General features: G+C 44.5%; 1 protein-coding gene across 2 annotated transcripts in view; it reads right to left on the bottom strand.

The window, feature by feature from the left end:
* Positions 1-18589, bottom strand: part of FAM120A (family with sequence similarity 120 member A) — a 113139-nt gene that overhangs the window by 44852 nt on the left and 49698 nt on the right. For both annotated transcript variants that reach the window (XM_021088178.2, XM_021088177.2), the window contains 3 exons: positions 10501-10598; positions 9995-10272; positions 293-380 (listed from right to left, as the gene is read on the bottom strand). In XM_021088178.2, the coding sequence (XP_020943837.1) occupies positions 293-380; positions 9995-10272; positions 10501-10598 (464 nt within the window). The remainder of the gene's footprint in view (positions 1-292; positions 381-9994; positions 10273-10500; positions 10599-18589) is intronic.

The following is an 18589-nucleotide window of genomic DNA, read 5'->3' as shown; positions in this document are numbered from 1 at the left end:
TTTGCTTTTTAGGGCCGCACCCACGGCATAGGGAGGTTCCCAAGCTAGGGGCTGAATCAGAGCTACAGCTGCCAGCCTACGCCACTGCTCACAGCAACGCCGGAATCCTTAACCCACTGAGCAAGGCCAGCGATCGAATCCGAAATCTCATGGTTCCTAGTCTCCTAGTCGGATTCGTTTCTGCTGAGCCACAAGGGGAACTCCAAGAACATTTTACTTTAAACCAATCCCTAGCACCACATGCTGGGAGAAGGAGAATTTGAAGGACTAAAAGGCATAGACTTAATACTACCTTTGTTTGGTCTCCTGGGTCTCCCCGTGCTTGAGGTTCTGAATGGCTTCCTGTCTTCTCCCAGCCAATTTTGTTCCCACTGATATGGCTGAACATAAAATGAACAAGATTACTGATTAGTGTTGACCACTTCCCACACATGCTCATGATGATAAGAAGGGCCTGCACGGAGCCGACGGACTCAATGATGCCTTATGCTTTACTGATCTCACCTCCCCCGAAAACCTATCTTCAGAAAGAATCCTATCATGGGAACACGTTCTTCCTACTTCAAACAGGTGGGTGGTCACCACTCACTGTGGAAGAGAAATCAAGCACCTAACCTATGCCCCACCACTCGTCTTAAAGACAGTCTAGGATGAGCTAGTGCCGTGGGGTACAGAGGAGACAAATGCAGGCCTTGCCTTTAGGAGCTCATTCCGCTTGGAGCAATAGACCAGAATTCACATGTAATTGACAACTGCCAGGCACCAGAAGATTAAATGTCATCTGGATCACACGTTACTCATAACTTACAAATAAATGTAAGATGTTACATGCCGAATGACAATTCACGGGGGCATTCCTATTTGCAGAGGGGGCATGAGGCTTGTGGCCTGCCATGGCAAAGAGAACTCACACAAGAAAAAGTCAGAGGCAGGAGGACACCTCCCAGCCCAAAGGGAGGGAATGGACTTGGTGAGCTCAGAGAACAGGAAGTTACCTGAACCTTATCTGGGGAATGACTTTATTTAGCAAAGTAAAAGTGGGAAAAAGAGATGGGGAAGACTACGGAGTACCTTAAATGCCAAAATGAGGTATTTCAATCAGTGCTCTTCAAGAACTGTGGGCTGTGGCCTACTAGTGGTCTGAGAAAACAAGGTAGTGGATTTAACAACCATTAAAAAAAAAAAAAAAAAGAATGAAAGAAAAGATGGCATTCCCATTATGGCTCAGTGGTTAGTGAAACTGACTCAGGCCCTGGCCTCGCTCAGTGGATTAAAAATCCAGCATTGCCACAAGCTATGGTGTAGGTCGCAGACACAGCTCACATGCTACTTTGCTGTGGCTGTGGTGTAGGCTGGCAGCTACAGTTCTGATTAGACTCCTAGCCTGGGAACCTCCATATGCCTCAGATGCAGCCCTAAAAAGACAAAGAAAAGAAAAGAAAAGAGACAGAACAGACTGGATGCAAAAGTGGTACGAATGGTATTATTTCATAAACTCTTTGTTCATTTCTGCATTATGGGTCACAGTGTAAAAGGAAGTTTACTGTGGTACTTGGGTAAATCGTGTGAAAAGCACTGTCCTAGAGGGAAGATAGTTCTAGCGGGGCTTGAGCAGAGGCGGGATGCTACAGGCTTGGGTGATGGCCCAGGCCACTCCAGGCTTCCACCCCTCTCTTGTCCCTCCCCTGCAGGGCTCATGCCAAAATTATCTTCTAAAACCAGTGCTGGCCACCAGGCAGGCCAACATAGAGCTTTTATTTGGCCTGACTCACATGATAAAGGGGTTTTGAGACCTGGTAATTCTATCTTCCAGTTGACTTCATTTTAGTTCTATTAAACAAAATAAAACAAAGCAACACAAAAGGCAGTTGCAAAAAGAAGAGGAGACACAAAAAAGCTGTCCCATCTCAAACCAAGAACCATGTCCCATGTCGTGATATCCTGGAGCCTCACTCTAACTCCGTGACCCCAGTCATGGGATGGGAGATTCCCGTACCTCCACATGAAACAAGCTGGCCCAGATGCCCAGTTAGCCAGCATCCAGGGCCCCGGTCTTCAAGAAGAACTCAGAGAAACCACTGCCTGGTCCAAGTTTGCTACTCATGTATGCAATCTCAGGCTACAACTTTGAAAAACCAGAGGAAAGTCTGGTGATGAGAAGGAGGCATGAAATAAATGTATCCTGTTTAAAATCTAAGTGAAAAGCAGCTACTATGCAAGTACGTATGAAGTTGGACAAACTGATTAGCCAATCAAGTATTCACTGAGGGTCTACCAGTCAGGACATGTTACGTGCTAACTGTGCCAGGTCCTCTGAAATGGGAAAACAGAGGTGGGTAACCCTATCATATACACGTCTGGAGTGAGTGTTCCAAGCAAGAGACACAGAGAGAAGATTCGCAGCTCTGAATTGAACTAGATATGTGGTATAAATAGAACTGCTTAAAAAAGGCTGGTGACATTTATTCTGTGAAACTTTGGAACAAATTATTTGGATAGTTACATGTTTTATAAAGAAATACAACATTTATTACCTACAATTTTAAACAGTTAAATACAACATACATAGTATATCCACAAACTGAACACATTATGTAAGCAACCACATCAAGATGAGGACTGATGCCCCAGAATCTCGTTCCTGACCTGCCCAGAGCCTTCCTCAAGGGTAACAGTTATACGGACTTCTCACAGTGAATGCTATATAAATAGAATTGTGCCATTGTACACTTTGTGCGTCCAGGAGTTTGGGTTCAACAATATTACTCAATAATATTCCATGGTTGGGGGACACCACAGCTGGACCTATAAGCCAGCCCAGCAGGAGATCCCTCCTCTCGAGGCACTCAGTATTTTCTGTTGTTCTTATGTTAGCCTTTTGAGTGGGAATGCAGTGACTCCAGCACAGTCTAATTTGCACTTCTCTGACAATGATGAAGATGGGCACCTCTCCACATGTGACATTTTCTTTTGTGGTGACTGTCCAAACAGTCTATATTCTTCTTATGGACTTAGAGCAAATCATTATATGTTCTGGATATAGGTTCTTGGTCAGGAATGTGGACTACAAGTAGTCTTCCATGCCCCGCTGGACGGCCACCCCTCCTCTTCACAACAGACTGGAGTTTTCACATGTGATGCCATATCTTAGAAGACCTGGCCCTAGGCGGGTGCAGCCTTCATGACCACCATTCTGGCTGTTCTCATTTCTGTGGTTTTTTTCATGGCATGCATCACATTCAGCACTCTTTCTAATTATTATGTTTTCATCACTCAATTATAAACTCTATGAAGACATTACAGTCACTACTGAACGGCTGCCCAATTATTGAGTAAATAGTTATTTTTAAAATATTACCAATAGCTGTCACTTACTGTGGTTACTCATCAACTGATTTAAATCACAAACAATCCAGGGACCTCCCATGCATAACCTGGCCCAGGGAGCTCTAGGTCACACAACCACAAATGGCAACCGATACCTAACAAAATAAGTCATGAGAGGTTGGGGGACTGAGTCCTGACCGAACCGGGTCTCTGTGCTTGTCGACAGTCCCTCAGGCACTATGGACAGTGACCTTCTATAGCCCAGATATGGCCCCACAGGGCATGCAAAACTTATACAACAGACGCCACTGTGCTCTGATACCTTGAAATCAATGTGTACATAAATACACAGGAAAAGAGAAAAAAAATCTGTGCAAATGAAGTCACAAGGTGGAGAAAAATTAAGTTTGTCTTCTCTCCTAATAGGACTTTTAAATATACATTTAAGGGAGTTCCCGTTGTGGCTCTAGTGGGTTACGAACCCGACTAGTATCCATGAAGATGTTGTCTGATCCCTGACCTCACTAAGTGGGTTAAGGATCCAGTGTTGCCATGAGCTATGGTGTAGGTCACAGACGCAGCTTGGATCTGGTGTTCCTGTGGCTGTGGCTGTGGCTGTGGTCGGCAGCTGCAGCTCTGATTCTATCCCTAACATGGGAATCTCCACATGCTGCACGTGCAGCCCCAAAAAAGTGAAAAAAAAAAAAAAATACATTTAAAAATGCCACAAGGGTTCTCCTGCGGTGCAGTGGGTTAAGGATCCAGTGTGGTCGCTGCTGTGGCATGAGTTCAATCCCTGGCCCAGGAACATCCATATGCTGTGGGTTTGGTCAAAATAAAAGAGTATACACCTACATGAGCACAGTAAGTATAAAAAGGCAGAAAAGGAAAAAAGGCAAGTGCTGTCCCTAAGAACCCTATGTTAGTATATGAAGCAAAAAGTAAGGTATTTGAATATTCACCAATCTTTGGCGGGATAATGGGGATTTCCTATGTTACATTTTCTAATGTTTGAATTCTAAACTGTAAATTGAGATGGTAATTAGAAAAAAGATATGAAACAACTGAAAACCACAAATGAGCAACCCCAGATCAGATTCAAATTCTAAAGCCAATGAATCTATATGAAAATAATATGAACACCTCCACATGGATTCAACTGTATTTTTATTTATTTACTTTCTGCTTTTTAAGGCCACACCTGCAACATATAGAGGTTCCCAGACTAGGGGTCAAATCAGAGCTACAGCTGCCGGTCTACAGCACAGTCACAGCAATGCAAGATCGGAGCCACTTCTGTGACCTACACCACAGCTCACAGCAACACCGGATCCTTAACAGACTGAGCAGGGCTAGGGATTGAACCTCATGGATTCTAGTCTAGTTCATTACCACTGAGCCACGATGGGAACTCCTGTATTTTTATTTTAAAGGTTTTTTTTTTTCCCCCTTTTTGGCTGCACCAGCAGCACATGGAAGTTCCCAGGCCAGTGATCAAACTTGTGCCACAGCAGTGACCTGAGCTGCAGCAGTGACAACACCGTACCTTTTACCTGTTGAGTCACAGGGGAATTCCTGAACTGCAATTTTTAATTCAATCAAAATAGAATTACAAAGTTTTGACAAAGACCAGGAAGAGAAGAAAAACAAGAATGTGGCCTGAGGTTTCAGGGTTTTTTTTTTTTTTTAATATTTTAATCAAAAATAGAGAAAGAAGTATACGCTGATGGTACTCTAAGAAAAGATTTAGGAGAAAAAAGTTATTTAGTTAGAAGGCAGCACATTTCTTTCTTACTTTACTTCAAAACAACTGGTCTGGAATAGCTTGCCCAGGCACTGGCCTATGTCCTTTGACAGACACAACAAGAGTGGAAGGCTGTGTTCCTACAGAAGTGAAGAGAGACGTCACTGAGTAGTCAGCTCAGCCTTGCAGCTCATCCCAGTCCTGGTGGGAACACCCGACTCACCACAGCTGTACACAGGGCACCTCATGCAGCCCAGGGCTCCTTGTCCAGCAATGACCTGAAAACTCTACTGGTACATGTATCGACTTCAAGAGAAACAACAACCCTGGAAGTCCATTCCAGCAGTGTGGCAGGAAAAACACCTGAACACTCCCAGCTAAAGAAGCTAAAGTGCCAGGTAACGTGTTTCAAAAAAAAAGAGGGAGATGAAGGACAGGGCCTGCCAAGGGCCCACATACAAACACCACACATACATGAAGGACAGGGCCTGCCAAGGACCCACATACCAACACCACACATACATATACGGTGAGGGCGCCACCTAAAGACCAAGCACCTTCACACCCAGTGGCTCCTCCACAGGACTATGGCTTAACAGGATCAGTGGCATCTTGGGAGCACGGGGACACAGGATCAATCTCTGGCCCGGTGCAGTGGGTTAAGGATCTGGCGTAGCCACAGTTGTGGCTTAGGCAGAAACCATGGCTTGGATATGATCCCTGGCCCAGGAACTCTGTATGTTGTAGAGAAGCCAAAAAAATTAAAAATAACACTCTTTGGGGTGACTCCATGGTTCTCCCTGTAAGGACTGTCTCTATTGTCTGCATCTGGGGCACTGCCCTTACAGGCTCCCCACATCCACCTGTGCATATGGAGGGTGCAAATTCTCCCCAGAGCAAAATCCACAGCCCTATACCTTTGTGAGGCACAGTGACCAAAAAGGCTGAGGACCCACCAGGAGAGCCAAATCCTCATATCCCACCAACTCCACTGATGTTCCCCCACTGAACTTTAAAAACCAAAGTTTGTCAATTTTCTAAGTTAAAAAAAAAAAGGCACATTGTTATGTTTTAAGTTGCATTCCTTTGATTTTTTTAGTGAGAGTGAACAACATCCTTTTATGTTATTGACCATCTGTGCTTCCTTTATGAATTGCATGTTTATATTCTTTGCCATATAAAAGTTATCTTTTTTATTTGTAGGAGGCTGGGTTTTTTTTTTTAGGGGGCGGTGAATTCTCTTTTATTCTGTAACAGTCCCCATTACCCATCAGCAAAAATGCCATTGCTTTTCCACTAGGGAAACGAGGTCACTTATTTTGTGGCATCTCCCATATTCAGAAGAATTACCAGGAGTTCCCATCATGGCTCAGTGGAAACAAATCTGACTAGTATCCTTGAGGACTCAGGTTCGATCCCTGGCCTCACTCAATGGGTTAAGGATCCAGCGTTGCTGTGAGCTGTGGTGTAGGTGACAGGCGTGGCTTAGATCCCGAGCTGCTGTGGATTTGGCTATGGCTGGCGGCTACAGCTTTGAATGGACCCCTAGTCTGGGTCCATAAGAGGAGCCCTTAACCTCCAAATGCCATGGGTACAGCCCTAAAAAGGCATTAAAAAAAAGAAGAAGAAGAATTACCAGTATCACAGGAAATATGGTGGAAGGAGCGCACATGCACGAGGAAGTTGAGCAGGAAAGGGCACACAACCCACCCTACCCCCACCCCCGCGCCCACCAGGGGTGGTATAGGCCTCCCCTTCTGCTACTGCTTAAGTCAGTGTATTAGGGTAGAGCCATTACAAATGTTTCTATCGTTAATCTGTATAAGTTGGTATGACTACAGGCGCTTCAGTTCAACCGAGCAGTAATTTCCCATCTAAATGACCTCGCCAACCAGATACCTGTTCGTCCTCAGGGCAAATAGCATCCAGATTGGAGCAAACTCATTTCTAAAGAAACACTGAGATCTTTCCAGTCCTAAGGGCATTCTAAGCAAACACTGTGGATGTTTCCCATCACACTTAGAACAGAATTGACACTCTACGCCATCCAGGCTCCATCATACTCGGCACTGCAGCCACATGGGCCTCCCCTTCTGCACCCTGCACTCTCCAGCTGTCACAGCTCCAACCTGGCTCTCCAGAAGCTCCCTCCTCCAGGCCCGCTCATCTGGTGCCTGCTTCACACAATCACCGCTTGGGTTCATCTGTTCATTTGTCTATTCACTTCTTTGTAGACCTCCCACCACCATGCCCTGTCTGTGCTGCCTGCCACCTCGGTCACTGGTAGACAGCAAGTGCTTGAATGCTGCCTGGCTAAATGAATGGATGCTTTACTCATCATGCATGGTGAGAGCACTGAGAGCACAGTGCAGGTCCGGGGGTCCCAATTCAAGTCCAAACCAAAAGTAAATCAATCTTACTGCTCCTACTTAGCTTTTGAACTAGAAGGACAGTCCTCTGGTGTATGCATGGCCTCCAAAATGTACACACCTAACTTATTCAACCAGAATCCTCACCCTAAAATCATGAACACTGCTCTTCTTAGCATCCTGCCACAAGGTGACACACACCCATAATCAGAGGTGACCCCAGGGCCCATCCCGCCTGGCTTATGACCCTGAAGCTTCTGCCACAAGCTACCTATCTTCTTTTCCTTCCCTCCTTCCTCTCAATTTTAACACACCTGTCTCTTATTTTTTATAATAAATGGAAAAGAAGATTCAAGGAAACGAAGACACTGCTAAGCCACACAACTCGATCCCATCTTTTGATTCCAGATTGTGGATGTGGAACCTGCCCTTTCCACCACCATTCACATGAGAGGGTGAGACGCCCACGCCACCCCCACAGAGAGTTCACCTTGTAGCGCTCCTCCAGAAAAATGCAGTAGTAATGCCCTGAGTCAGGGTTACAGAGAGTTAAACGCTACAGAGCTCAAAGGGAGCAGAGGAAGAGCTCCAGGGAAGGCAAAGCGGATCAGAATCTTTGGGAACAGGGCAGATGTGAATATGCACAAGAGAAGGGAGGGACTCTCATGCAACCTTACTCCATCAAGTTCAACTTTTTTTTTTTTTTTTTTTTTTTTTTTTTTTGGTCTTTTTGCCTTTTCTAGGGCCGCTTCTCGTGGCACATGGAGGTTCCCAGGCTAGGGGTCTAATCGGAGCTGTAGCCGCCAGCCTTCGCCAGAGCCACAGCAACACAGGATCTGAGCCGTGTCTGTGATCTACACCACAGCTTAAGGCAATACCGGATCCTTAACCCATTGAGCAAGGCCAGGGATCGAACTTGCAACCTCATGGTTCCTAGTTGGATTCGTTAACCACTGCGCCCCAACAGGAACTCCTCAACTTGTATCCTAACAGGGCAGCCTGCCAAAGAAAGTAGGCAACTCACATCTCTGCATCCCTGCCGGAAGGAAGAGGATTACCTCTGGTCCTCCCCAGGCCAGGGCCTCTCCTGGCTCCCACGCTCATCACCTGCACAAGACTCTGAGCCACAACACACATGCTTCTGTTTTGTGTCTTATTCCCACTTGCATTTCAGAATCTAGAAAAAGGCTGCCTCTTGCTAAGATGAACCTGCACTACAGATATATTGGTCTTGCTGACATGAATCAATTTTTAAAAGAAAACTCACAATTCCTCACAGAGTGGAAAGGGTTCCTGAGACAGCTATCACCTGCTCTCAAACTTCCCTGTGCTAGAGAGTTACACGGGCTCATTTACACACATGAAGATTTCTAAGCACCAACATGGCAATTCTCATTCAGTAGTTCTTAAATATATTAGCTTTTTAATTTAAAATTTGAATGCTAAATGACAACTTTTTATTTCCTTTTAGAGTTTTAGAATTGTACATACAGCAAGTAAACATTTATCCATTTTATGCTTCTCTGTTCCACAAAAGCATACATCCCTGGACGGCAGCAAACTCCTTAGTTACTGATGCCCAAGGTCAGCAAACTTAGTGCCCATTTTACAGATGGAGAAAAAGAGGACAAAAGAGGAAAAAAAAAACCTCTGGCTTCAGGTGACACACCTGTAAGAATTTGCAGGAGGATTGGAAACTGTCTCACATTTTCTTAACGGCAGAAATCGACAGAGCAATAATTAACCCTGGGCATCTGCCTGCAAATTAGAGTTCAAACTGAGGGAAAGGAGATGCACACATGAAAAATAAAGTCTTCCTTTCTCTTCCTTTTTTTTGAATCAGGTTTCTTAGAAACATAAGGTTATGTAAGGGAAGGAGGAGGACTATGCATGTAAGACTTTCTAGATCAGATTCTAACAAATTATGTATTTGAAAATTCATTTACTCAGGGACATATATTGTTTAAAATACACCTCTGCAGGCAGAATTCCAACCTGGATCTCACAGCTTTTTACGGTTTTGGCTGGGTGAACAGGGTTATTCCAAGAATAGTCCTATGGAGCTGCTGAGCTGGGATTTAAATTGTTGAATTCAAAAGAAAATTCTGATTTCACTTCAATCCAGGAGCCAAGAAACTGAAAGTCACAGGGTTCTAACTTAAAACGGTTTCAGAGGATAGCATCAGGGGAGTCTCAGCCCAAGAGACAGCAAGGGTCAGGCAAAACGTGATCCACTAACTTCACCCTATTTGGTAGTCACACAAATGAATTTTCCTAAAAGTCCACCCCTAGGGGCCCAAGGCTTTGGGCTAGCACAGTACAGACTTTCAACCTTGGAAGCCCTGAAATGTCTACACTTTTCTTTTGGTCTGAGGAGCCCCAATCCAAGCATACAGCAACTGTTACCTACTTAGAACAAACAGCATCCTTGAGCACAACCATTAGTGCCATGGGCCAGCCAGAGGGCGGCTTCCCCAGGGATACAAGCTATTTAAGAAGCCTAATGCAGCTGCTGCACTTCTGGGAGGCATCAACCACCCTGCACACCACTCACTTTGCAGCTCCTCCACTGCCTTCATCATTGTCTGAAGATGACGACGTAGAAGAACCAGGAAAGTACGCTGCATCCACGTGATTAGGACTGCCGCTTGGAGCTGGGTTGATCGGGGAGGATCTTTCATACAGTGGAGTATGTTTTCCTTCATGAGGAATGTTACTGTAGTTCTGCTCCGTCAGATTCTTTCCGCTCGTCTCCAAGGTGAGAGCCGGCTCAGCGAGGCTGTACGGGTGGGGAGCCTGGCCCGGAGCACCTGAGCTGGGCACCTGTGGGGCCTAAAACAGAGGATGCAGATAACATGTGCATGCACACTGCCCGCACGGCCCAGTACACGGTACCTGGTCCTGGCTAAGTTTTAATCCACAAACACAGGCTCCTGCTTCACAGTAAGTTTAGGAAACTATTCCAGGTTCATTAATATTTGATGCATGTGAAGCTTCCAAGGCCACTGTCCCCCACCCAGGCCAGGCAAACCTACCGCAGAAGGAAAAGAGAGGCCTTACCACAGGCTTTGCGTGCAGAGAGGTCTGTGGAATGTTGAGCATCTGGGGGGGGACATACGGTGGCACCATCCCAGGCATTCCGAACGGATGTGGTCTGGCTGTTTCATCAATATGGAAAGAAAACAATAAAGCAACTGTGAGCGGAAGGACACTCCTCATGACAGGGCCCAGGCTAGCACGTGTCTCTATCTGTCTTGCAGTTCCTCAGGGGCCAGCAGAGCATGGGCCCCACTTCCTACAAACCTTTAGAAATTCATGTTTAACATTAAAAAATACCTTTTTTTTTTTTTTTTTTTGGTCTTTTTGCCATTTCTTGGGCCGCTCTCGCGGCATATGGAAGTTCCCAGGCTAGGGGTCGAATCGGAGCTGTAGCCACCGGCCTACGCCAGAGCCACAGCAACGCGGGATCCGAGCAGCGTCTGCGACCTACACCACAGCTCACAGCAACGCCGGATCGTTAACCCACTGAGCAAGGCCAGGGACCGAACCCACAACCTCATGGTTCCTAGTCGGATTCATTAACCACTGCGCCATGACAGGAACTCCCCCCCCTTTTTTTTAATGGCCTCATCCACAGCATATGGAATTCCCAGGCCGGGGACTGAATCCGAGCCACAGCCTACGCTGGATCCTTTAACCCATTGTGCCAGGCTGGGGACTGAACTCACACCTCTGCAGGGACCTGAGCCCCTGCAGTCGAATTCTTAACCCACTATACCACAGCGGGAACTCCAAAAAATACTTAATCCTATGAAGATCAATTTTATGCACTGGGGCTAGATTCTAACTTTCAAGAATTTTAAATTAACATCTGATAGTGTTTTTTTGTTGTTGTTGTTCATTTCCTTGAATGCCTGGTTTGTCCCTGTCTTTAATGTAACAGGCATTCTCATTCTCTCTCTGTTCACCACTGACAAAGCTGGAAGCCCTGTAGTACTCCAGGCACTAGAGGAACAAAAGGCAAGCTTTTATATGTAAGTGTGGTTACACATGCATTACACACACACTGCAGAATCAGTAATTTGGAATTTTGTACCCTTAGAACATGACTTTATAAACCTGTTCTGATGTGTGTTGGCATCTGCGCTTCATTATCCTCGTGCTAACCTGTAACAGTGAAACACAGAATGGAAGCAATGTGGAGAAGCAGCTCCAAATACGTCAGGACTGGGTCCATGGCAGATTAAAGATATGACAGAAAGCAATCAACTCAGCCCAAGCTCCAGAAACCCCAACAACCACAACACTCAGTTTCCCTGCAGGTCTGAGGCGAGGCGGGGGCCAGGGTGCAGCTGGCCAGCACAAACAAGGCCAGCACTCGGGTGAGCGTGGCCCCCATGTGAAACCCACTTCAAAATATCACAATTTACTAATGTGATAAAAATGAGGAGACTCTTCAAGGCTTGGTTCACTTGCTGAACAGTGAGGTGTGGGGGGCCTGTGATGTCAGGCTGTGAGGACAGGCCTGAGGATATGAGACCCCAGAGTGTTGTTAGGACTCAGACTACAGGAGACACAGAGAAAATACACACCCTGTGAGAACACATACAGCAGACCCTACTGGAGTCCTGCAGCTACTGTCGCTTCCATAGGTTTCTTTCAAAAACAGAACAAAACCAAGCCTAGAGTTACCTCAACGCAAATGTCATTATCAGGAAACATGTTTTTCTAACCTCAAAATCTGAGCAACACCAAGTGAAAAACATACAACCCACAAACCACTACTTCTCAGTCCACCAAGTTGTCAAGATTAAACAAACACATTTAACTGAAAATAATAATTTAGTGCCTCAAACCCTCTCTCATTCTGACACCTGACTTGGGCCTCCCTGAGCCAGTCCAGTCCTGGGCTGCACAGACACTGGAAGCAGTGAGGCTTGGCTGCTGCTCACGTCTTACTACTCCATGAGACTCATGAGCCTTGGAAGCAACAATCTGTTGGAAGATCCCATGTCCAAATGCCTGGTGCTCAGGCTGGACATGCCATAGCCCCCAGAGCACCGCACACTTGAACAGAAAGTCTGGCAGAGCTTCCATCTTCTACTGAAGAATGGCTGCAGGACAAGAAGTCGGGGAGTGGTGGTGCTGGTGTATGTGCATACAGTGCTGGTGGCACATGTGGACGCTCGCCCACAAGCTCACACACTCTCTCTCTCTCTCTCTCTCTCTCTCTCTCTCACACACACACACACACACACGTGGGCTCACATACACAGAGAGACATTCCTGATCAAACAATAAGTCCTGAACCTCTGCATGTGAGATACATGATGCTGTAACTGTTCAAGTCCCTTCTCAGGTGATTCTGAATTTTAGCCAGATTTTGGGCAAAAAGAATATTATAAAATCCATTCAAGCTCTTATACTGAAACTCAAATCACTGTAAAAAGTCTAGTTTACACTCTCTTGTAGCTGACCTGACATACTTTAAATTAAGAAGAATGATAGATTGGCTTCTTCAGTTACACAGAAGTATTCAAGTAAAGATGAATATTTATGTTTCATTCTATTTTTGGCCATTATATACTATCAACTTCCTGAAAAGCACAAACTTTTCTCAAAAAAAAAAAAAAAAAAAAAAAAAAATCCTGGAGTTCCCATCGTGGCTCAGTGGTTAACGAACCTGACCAGTATCCATGAGGACTCGGGTTCAATCCTTGGCCTTGCTCAGTGGGTTAAGGATCTGGTGTTGCTGTGAGCTGTGGTGTAGCTCACAGACGCAGCTTGGATCCAGCGTGGCTGTGGCTGTGGCGTAGGTCGGCAACTATAGCTCTGATTTGGCCCCTAGCCCAGGAACCTCCATATGCCTCAGTGTGGCCCTAAAAAAAAGACCAAAAAAAAATCCCCCCAAACAAAAACACTCAAAGGAGTTCCCGTCGTGGCGCAGTGGTTAACGAATCTGACTAGGAACCATGAGGTTGTGGGTTCGATCCCTGGCCTTGCTCAGTGGGTTAACGATCCAGCATTGCCGTGAGCTGTGGTGTAGGTTGCAGACGCGGTTTGGATCCCATGTTGCTGTGGCTCTGGCATAGGCTGGTGGCTACAGCTCCGATTCGACCCCTAGCCTGGGAACCTCCATATGCCACGGGAGCGGCCCAAGAAATGGCAAAAAGACATTAAAAAAAAAAAAAAAAAAAACACTCAAAAACTATAACTTAAAAGCAAAAATGTCCAAGGAAAGAACATTTTCTAAAATCATATTTCAATCACTGACCTAAAATAAACTTTTGAGAACCCAGAGAACTAGTTGCTATTCTATCACAACCTCATGAATTAATTTGTCTACGTTTCTGTGAAGCCTGCAGAAATGCCTAATAAGTGAAGGCCTGCCTCTATACTGCATGCCTTTTTGTAAATAAGTTCTTGTTCTCAATGCCCTCATGTAGCTAAGCAAAGTCATTGTCTGAATTCTCTGTGACAAGGACATCTTTCTCAGAACTGACACACTGGTTCACGGAGGGGAGAGTAACACCACCAGCTTCTCATTCTCCTCTTTTCACAAATACTAAGAAAGGTAGGCTTTTGTTTAAAAAGTACACACAGACTAAAGACAAATTTAAGCAGAAAAAAGTGTTTAATTACTACATGAAAAATTCACATAATTAAAAAGTATTTTAAATATGAAAGACTTTTACAATAAAGAGAAAGAAAGCATGTGTTAAAGCCCTTAAAGGTGTGCTCAGCTATGTATGCTAGCAGATAAGACAAGCTGTGCGGTATCCACTCCCTCGAATTACTTACTAAGCTTGTATGAAACTAACCAGATTTTTTTTTTTTTTTTTTTTTTGTCTTTTTGCCTTTTCTAGGGCCGCTCCCGCGGCATTTGGAGGTTCCCAGGCTAGGGGTCTAATCAGAGCTGTAGCCACCGGCCTACACCAGAGCCACAGCAATGCAGGATCCTAGCCGTGTCTGCGACCTACACCACAGCTCATGGCAACGCCAGATCTTTAACCCACTGAGCAAGGCCAGGGATCGAACCCACAACCTCATGGTTCCTAGTCAGATTTGTTAACCACTGCACCATGACGGGAACTCCCATATTTTTTATAATTTTTTTTTTTTTTTTGGTCTTTTTAGGGCCAAACCCAAGACATATGGAAGTTCCCAGCTAGGGGTCCAATCAGAGCTGTAGCTGCTGGCCTATACCACAGCCACAGCAGTGCCAGATCTGAGCTGCGTCTGCAACCTACACCACGGCTCACGGCAACCTCGGATTCTTAACCCACTGAGCAAGGCCAGGGATTGAACCCTCGTCCTCATGGATGCTAGTCAAATTTGTTCCTGCTGAGCCATGACGGGAACTCTCTTTTTCCCTTTCTTTTTTATGAGATTTTTTTCTAAATTAAAATAAGATTTAAAAAGGAATGGTATTAATCAAGTGGCTCTACTGAGAAGTAGTCAACCCTACCTCAACCTAACAAATATTTATCGATTACCAGGCATGTTACTGTGAAGATGTTATAATAAGCAGACAATAATAACAAAAGTAATATTTCTAAAAAATTCTATATAGATGGGTGCTGACACATGATTTTCAAGTGTTATAGAAAAAGCATAGCTTTGAACATTCAGATTCAAAGATTAGATAAATCAATATATTCCCTACCATCAACACCAGTTTTTTCTATCTTTTTTTTTTTTTTTTTTTTTGCCATGCCTAAAGCATGCAGAAGTTCCTGGGCCTGGGATCAAACCCGAGCCACAGCAGTGACAACACCAAATCCTTAACTATGCCAACAAAGAACTCAACACTACTTTTCAAAACTTGCCAAAAAAAAAAAAAAAAACAAACAGTGAAAAATTTGATGTATTTACTCTACATCAACATAAAGTTATATGAAGGAGAATTTTACACAATTTATGTTCATGCTCTCCCAGATAAACAGCTGCCAAAGGGAGGCTCGGGTGGGAGACAGTGGTAACCAACAGGACACTGGGTGGCCTATGAAGTCTGGTAGGCGGGGCTGAAGACCAGGCGAGAAGGCACAGCCAAGGAGGCATGGGACTTTGGGGGAGGAGACAGAAATGGTCCTGGCTTTTGATGTTTTTGATAGTTTTCATTATACTCCACACACACACACATTACAGGCATAATCTCCATCACTTGTTTTGTTCCAAAGAATCATACTAGTAAGACATAGTCAACGGTGTTCAATTCCTCACACATAGCTCGGCACAAATGATAAAGCTTTCCAAAGAAATAAATGATTCAAAATCAATAGTACTAACTTATATCATTGTTTATGGTGTTACCCTAGTGTACTGTTAGAGTATCATTTAGAAAATAGATTTATAAAATCTACTCACGTATGATCTTGATTTCACTGACATGAATTTTTCCTCAGCATCTCTTTTAACATGTGCTAAGTGCCCTGCCAGTTTCCAGAGAGTCCCAACTCCCACGAGCTGGGGCAACTGATACCTGTCTGGAGCTGCAGCACCAGCTAGGCCTCACAGGAAGGGCCAGCGGCCAGGGGAGAAGCCCTCACAATGGAAGGCCAAGTACAGGGCCAGGAAAAGTAAGATCATGAATAAAGCAAGCAGGCACCTGAAAGAATTATGAGCAATTAAAAAAAAAAAAAATTAACGCAAGGAAGCACATTTCGGGTCAAGAAACAGGTCAGGTGAATGAGTAAGAATTTTCTGAAAATAAGAGCAGTTCAACAATGACAAGGGCTGCTTTGACTGCTTGACAGTTGGTGCAGGAATATTCCATAGCTGGGAGGTAGCCGAATGCTTACACAGCATCCTGGCCATTCAAATCTCTTCTGGCCCTAGGTGTGGACAGCACTTTATGTGGACCTCAGAGGATACAGCATCCTTCAAGTCCATGTGGTACCTGGGCCTTGAAGAGCAAGAGTCTGGGTAGTGATGAATTTATCCCAAATTTTATCCAAATCTATGAAATTCCTGGGCTCACTTAATCAGGTCTATACTGTAGGCATTAAAGAGCAAAAAAAAAGAAACTTAAATCTCATTCAGCCACCCACATGGTTTTTTAAGTCTATGATAAATCAAGACAAATCAGTTTCTGTCTTCCTGTGGATGTTAAAAAGCACAAACTAAAAGCCTAAAGGCCTTTATCTGGAGCACACCGATAAGCTTAACCTGCAGTCCCCTCTGTCACTGCATACTGAGAAACCATCAACAGACCTGATGACAAGCTGTGTCCATCTCAGGGAGACACACCTTGCACCCTTTTAAACCAGGCAGCAACTGAAAGGAGATGTGTTTTCAGTTCTTCCAAAATGACTAATTTTCAGGTTTTAAAAAAATGACCTTTCAAAAAGCCAGGAGACCAGACAGCCTACACCACTTCATATCACATCAACTAAAATAAACTCACTAAAAACTGAATGAAAGGTCACAGGAACAGGACTGAGAGACTCCAATGATCTCCTTGGGAATCAAGGAGAAAGAATAAGTAGACTTTCTATTTAACAGGATAACATTTTCGCTTCTCTCTGGCAACATCTATTCTGTTAGATCCGTAGGGGCTTGTTATCAAGGCCATTTGCATTAGCTTTAAAAAGAGAAAAACTGAAAAAGATGAACATCCACACATTTCAGGGGAAAAAAAGGCAGGTGCAGGAGGTCCCTTGTGGCATAGTGGGTGAAGCATCTGCTGTCACCGTGATGGCTGGGGTTGCTGCTGTGGTGCAGGTTCGGAGCCACTGGCCAGGGAACTTCCACATGTTAAGGGCTCAGCCAAAAAAAAAAGAAAGAAAGAAAGGAAAGAAAAGAAAGCAAGTGCTGAATGATAGGTATAATACAGAATTTAACTAAAAAAAAAAAATCAAAACACTACTATTCAGTATGAATAAAAGGATTCTAATTGTAAAAAAAAACCCCATACTACTATTTATTATTCCATATATATGAGATAAAGAAATACAAAAAGCATTAGAAAGGAACAGACATGACTTTTAGAAAAGCCTAAAGTATTTCTTTAAGACATTTGCTAAAACTGGTTAGTAGGTACTCTAGTGCTCATGATACTATCCCTTGTATGACTCAGTTACTTTCAAGCTTTCCATAACAAGGAAATTTAAGCAAAAACCTTGGAAAGAGTGGGTTTAGTAAGCTATAAGGCTGACTATTACATAACTTTTTTAAGAATGCCAAATTTCAAAACCTTATTAATAAAGTATAGCAACAGTATAATAGTAAACACTTGTGACAATAAAAAAAAAATTAAGTGATCACTATAACATTAAAAAAACCTGAAAATATTCTAGATGATGACCACAGGACATGGTTAAGCAGATTCCAGTACATCCCCACTAAGAAACATTAGAGAAGCTCTAAAAATACTAAGGTGGAGTTCCCATCGTGGTGCAGCAGAAATAAATCTGACTAGGAACCATGAGGTTGCGGGTTCGATCCCTGGCCTTGTTCAGTGGATTAAGGATCCGGCATTGCCATGAGCTGTGATGTAGGTCTCAGACGTGGCTCAGATCCTGTATTGCTGTGGCTGTGGTGTAGGCCAGCAGCTACAGTTCTGATTGGACCCCTAGCCTGGGAACCTCCATCTGTGTGGGTGCAGCCCTAAAAAGCAAAAGAAAGAAAGAAAGAAAGAAAAATACTAAGGCAGTGAGTTCCTGTTGGAGGCTGAGCAGTAACAAGCCCAACTAGTATCCACAGGATTCAAGTTCAATCCCCAACCTTGCTCAGTGGCTCAAGGATCCGGCATTGCTGTGACTGTGGCGTAGGCCGGAAGCTGTAGTTCCAATTTAACCCATAGCCAGGGAACTGCCATATGCCATGGGTGTGGACCTAAGAAGCTTAAAAAAAAAAAAAAAAAAAAAAAACCTAAGGCAAACCTTTGGCGTTACAAGGAAGTTCCATAGGTACACTGCTGGGCAGGAACAAGGCAAGTTATCTCATAGTATGAACTGCTGATCCCACGGCCTGGCTAGTCAGCCCTTGGAGCAGGAGGCCTGTGCCACACTTGCAGAATAAGCCTGGCTGCACGGGTGATGGCGGGTGGACAAGGGTCCTGAGGGCCATGTCACCTAGCATAGGGTGGCAGTGACAGCTGAGAAGGCACCTGACTGTTCCTGGCTACAGTTTGAGCCACAGGAGCAGC

The sequence above is a fragment of the Sus scrofa genome, chromosome 3, assembly GCF_054392235.1.
Source record: "Sus scrofa isolate SSC_HxYL_T2T_F1_AM1 chromosome 3, Sscrofa_HxYL_maternal_Yorkshire_Landrace_v2.0, whole genome shotgun sequence".
Taxonomy (NCBI): Eukaryota; Metazoa; Chordata; class Mammalia; order Artiodactyla; family Suidae; genus Sus; species Sus scrofa.
Note: the sequence above shows the minus strand (reverse complement) of the source record. Positions and strands in the feature narration are given on the sequence as shown.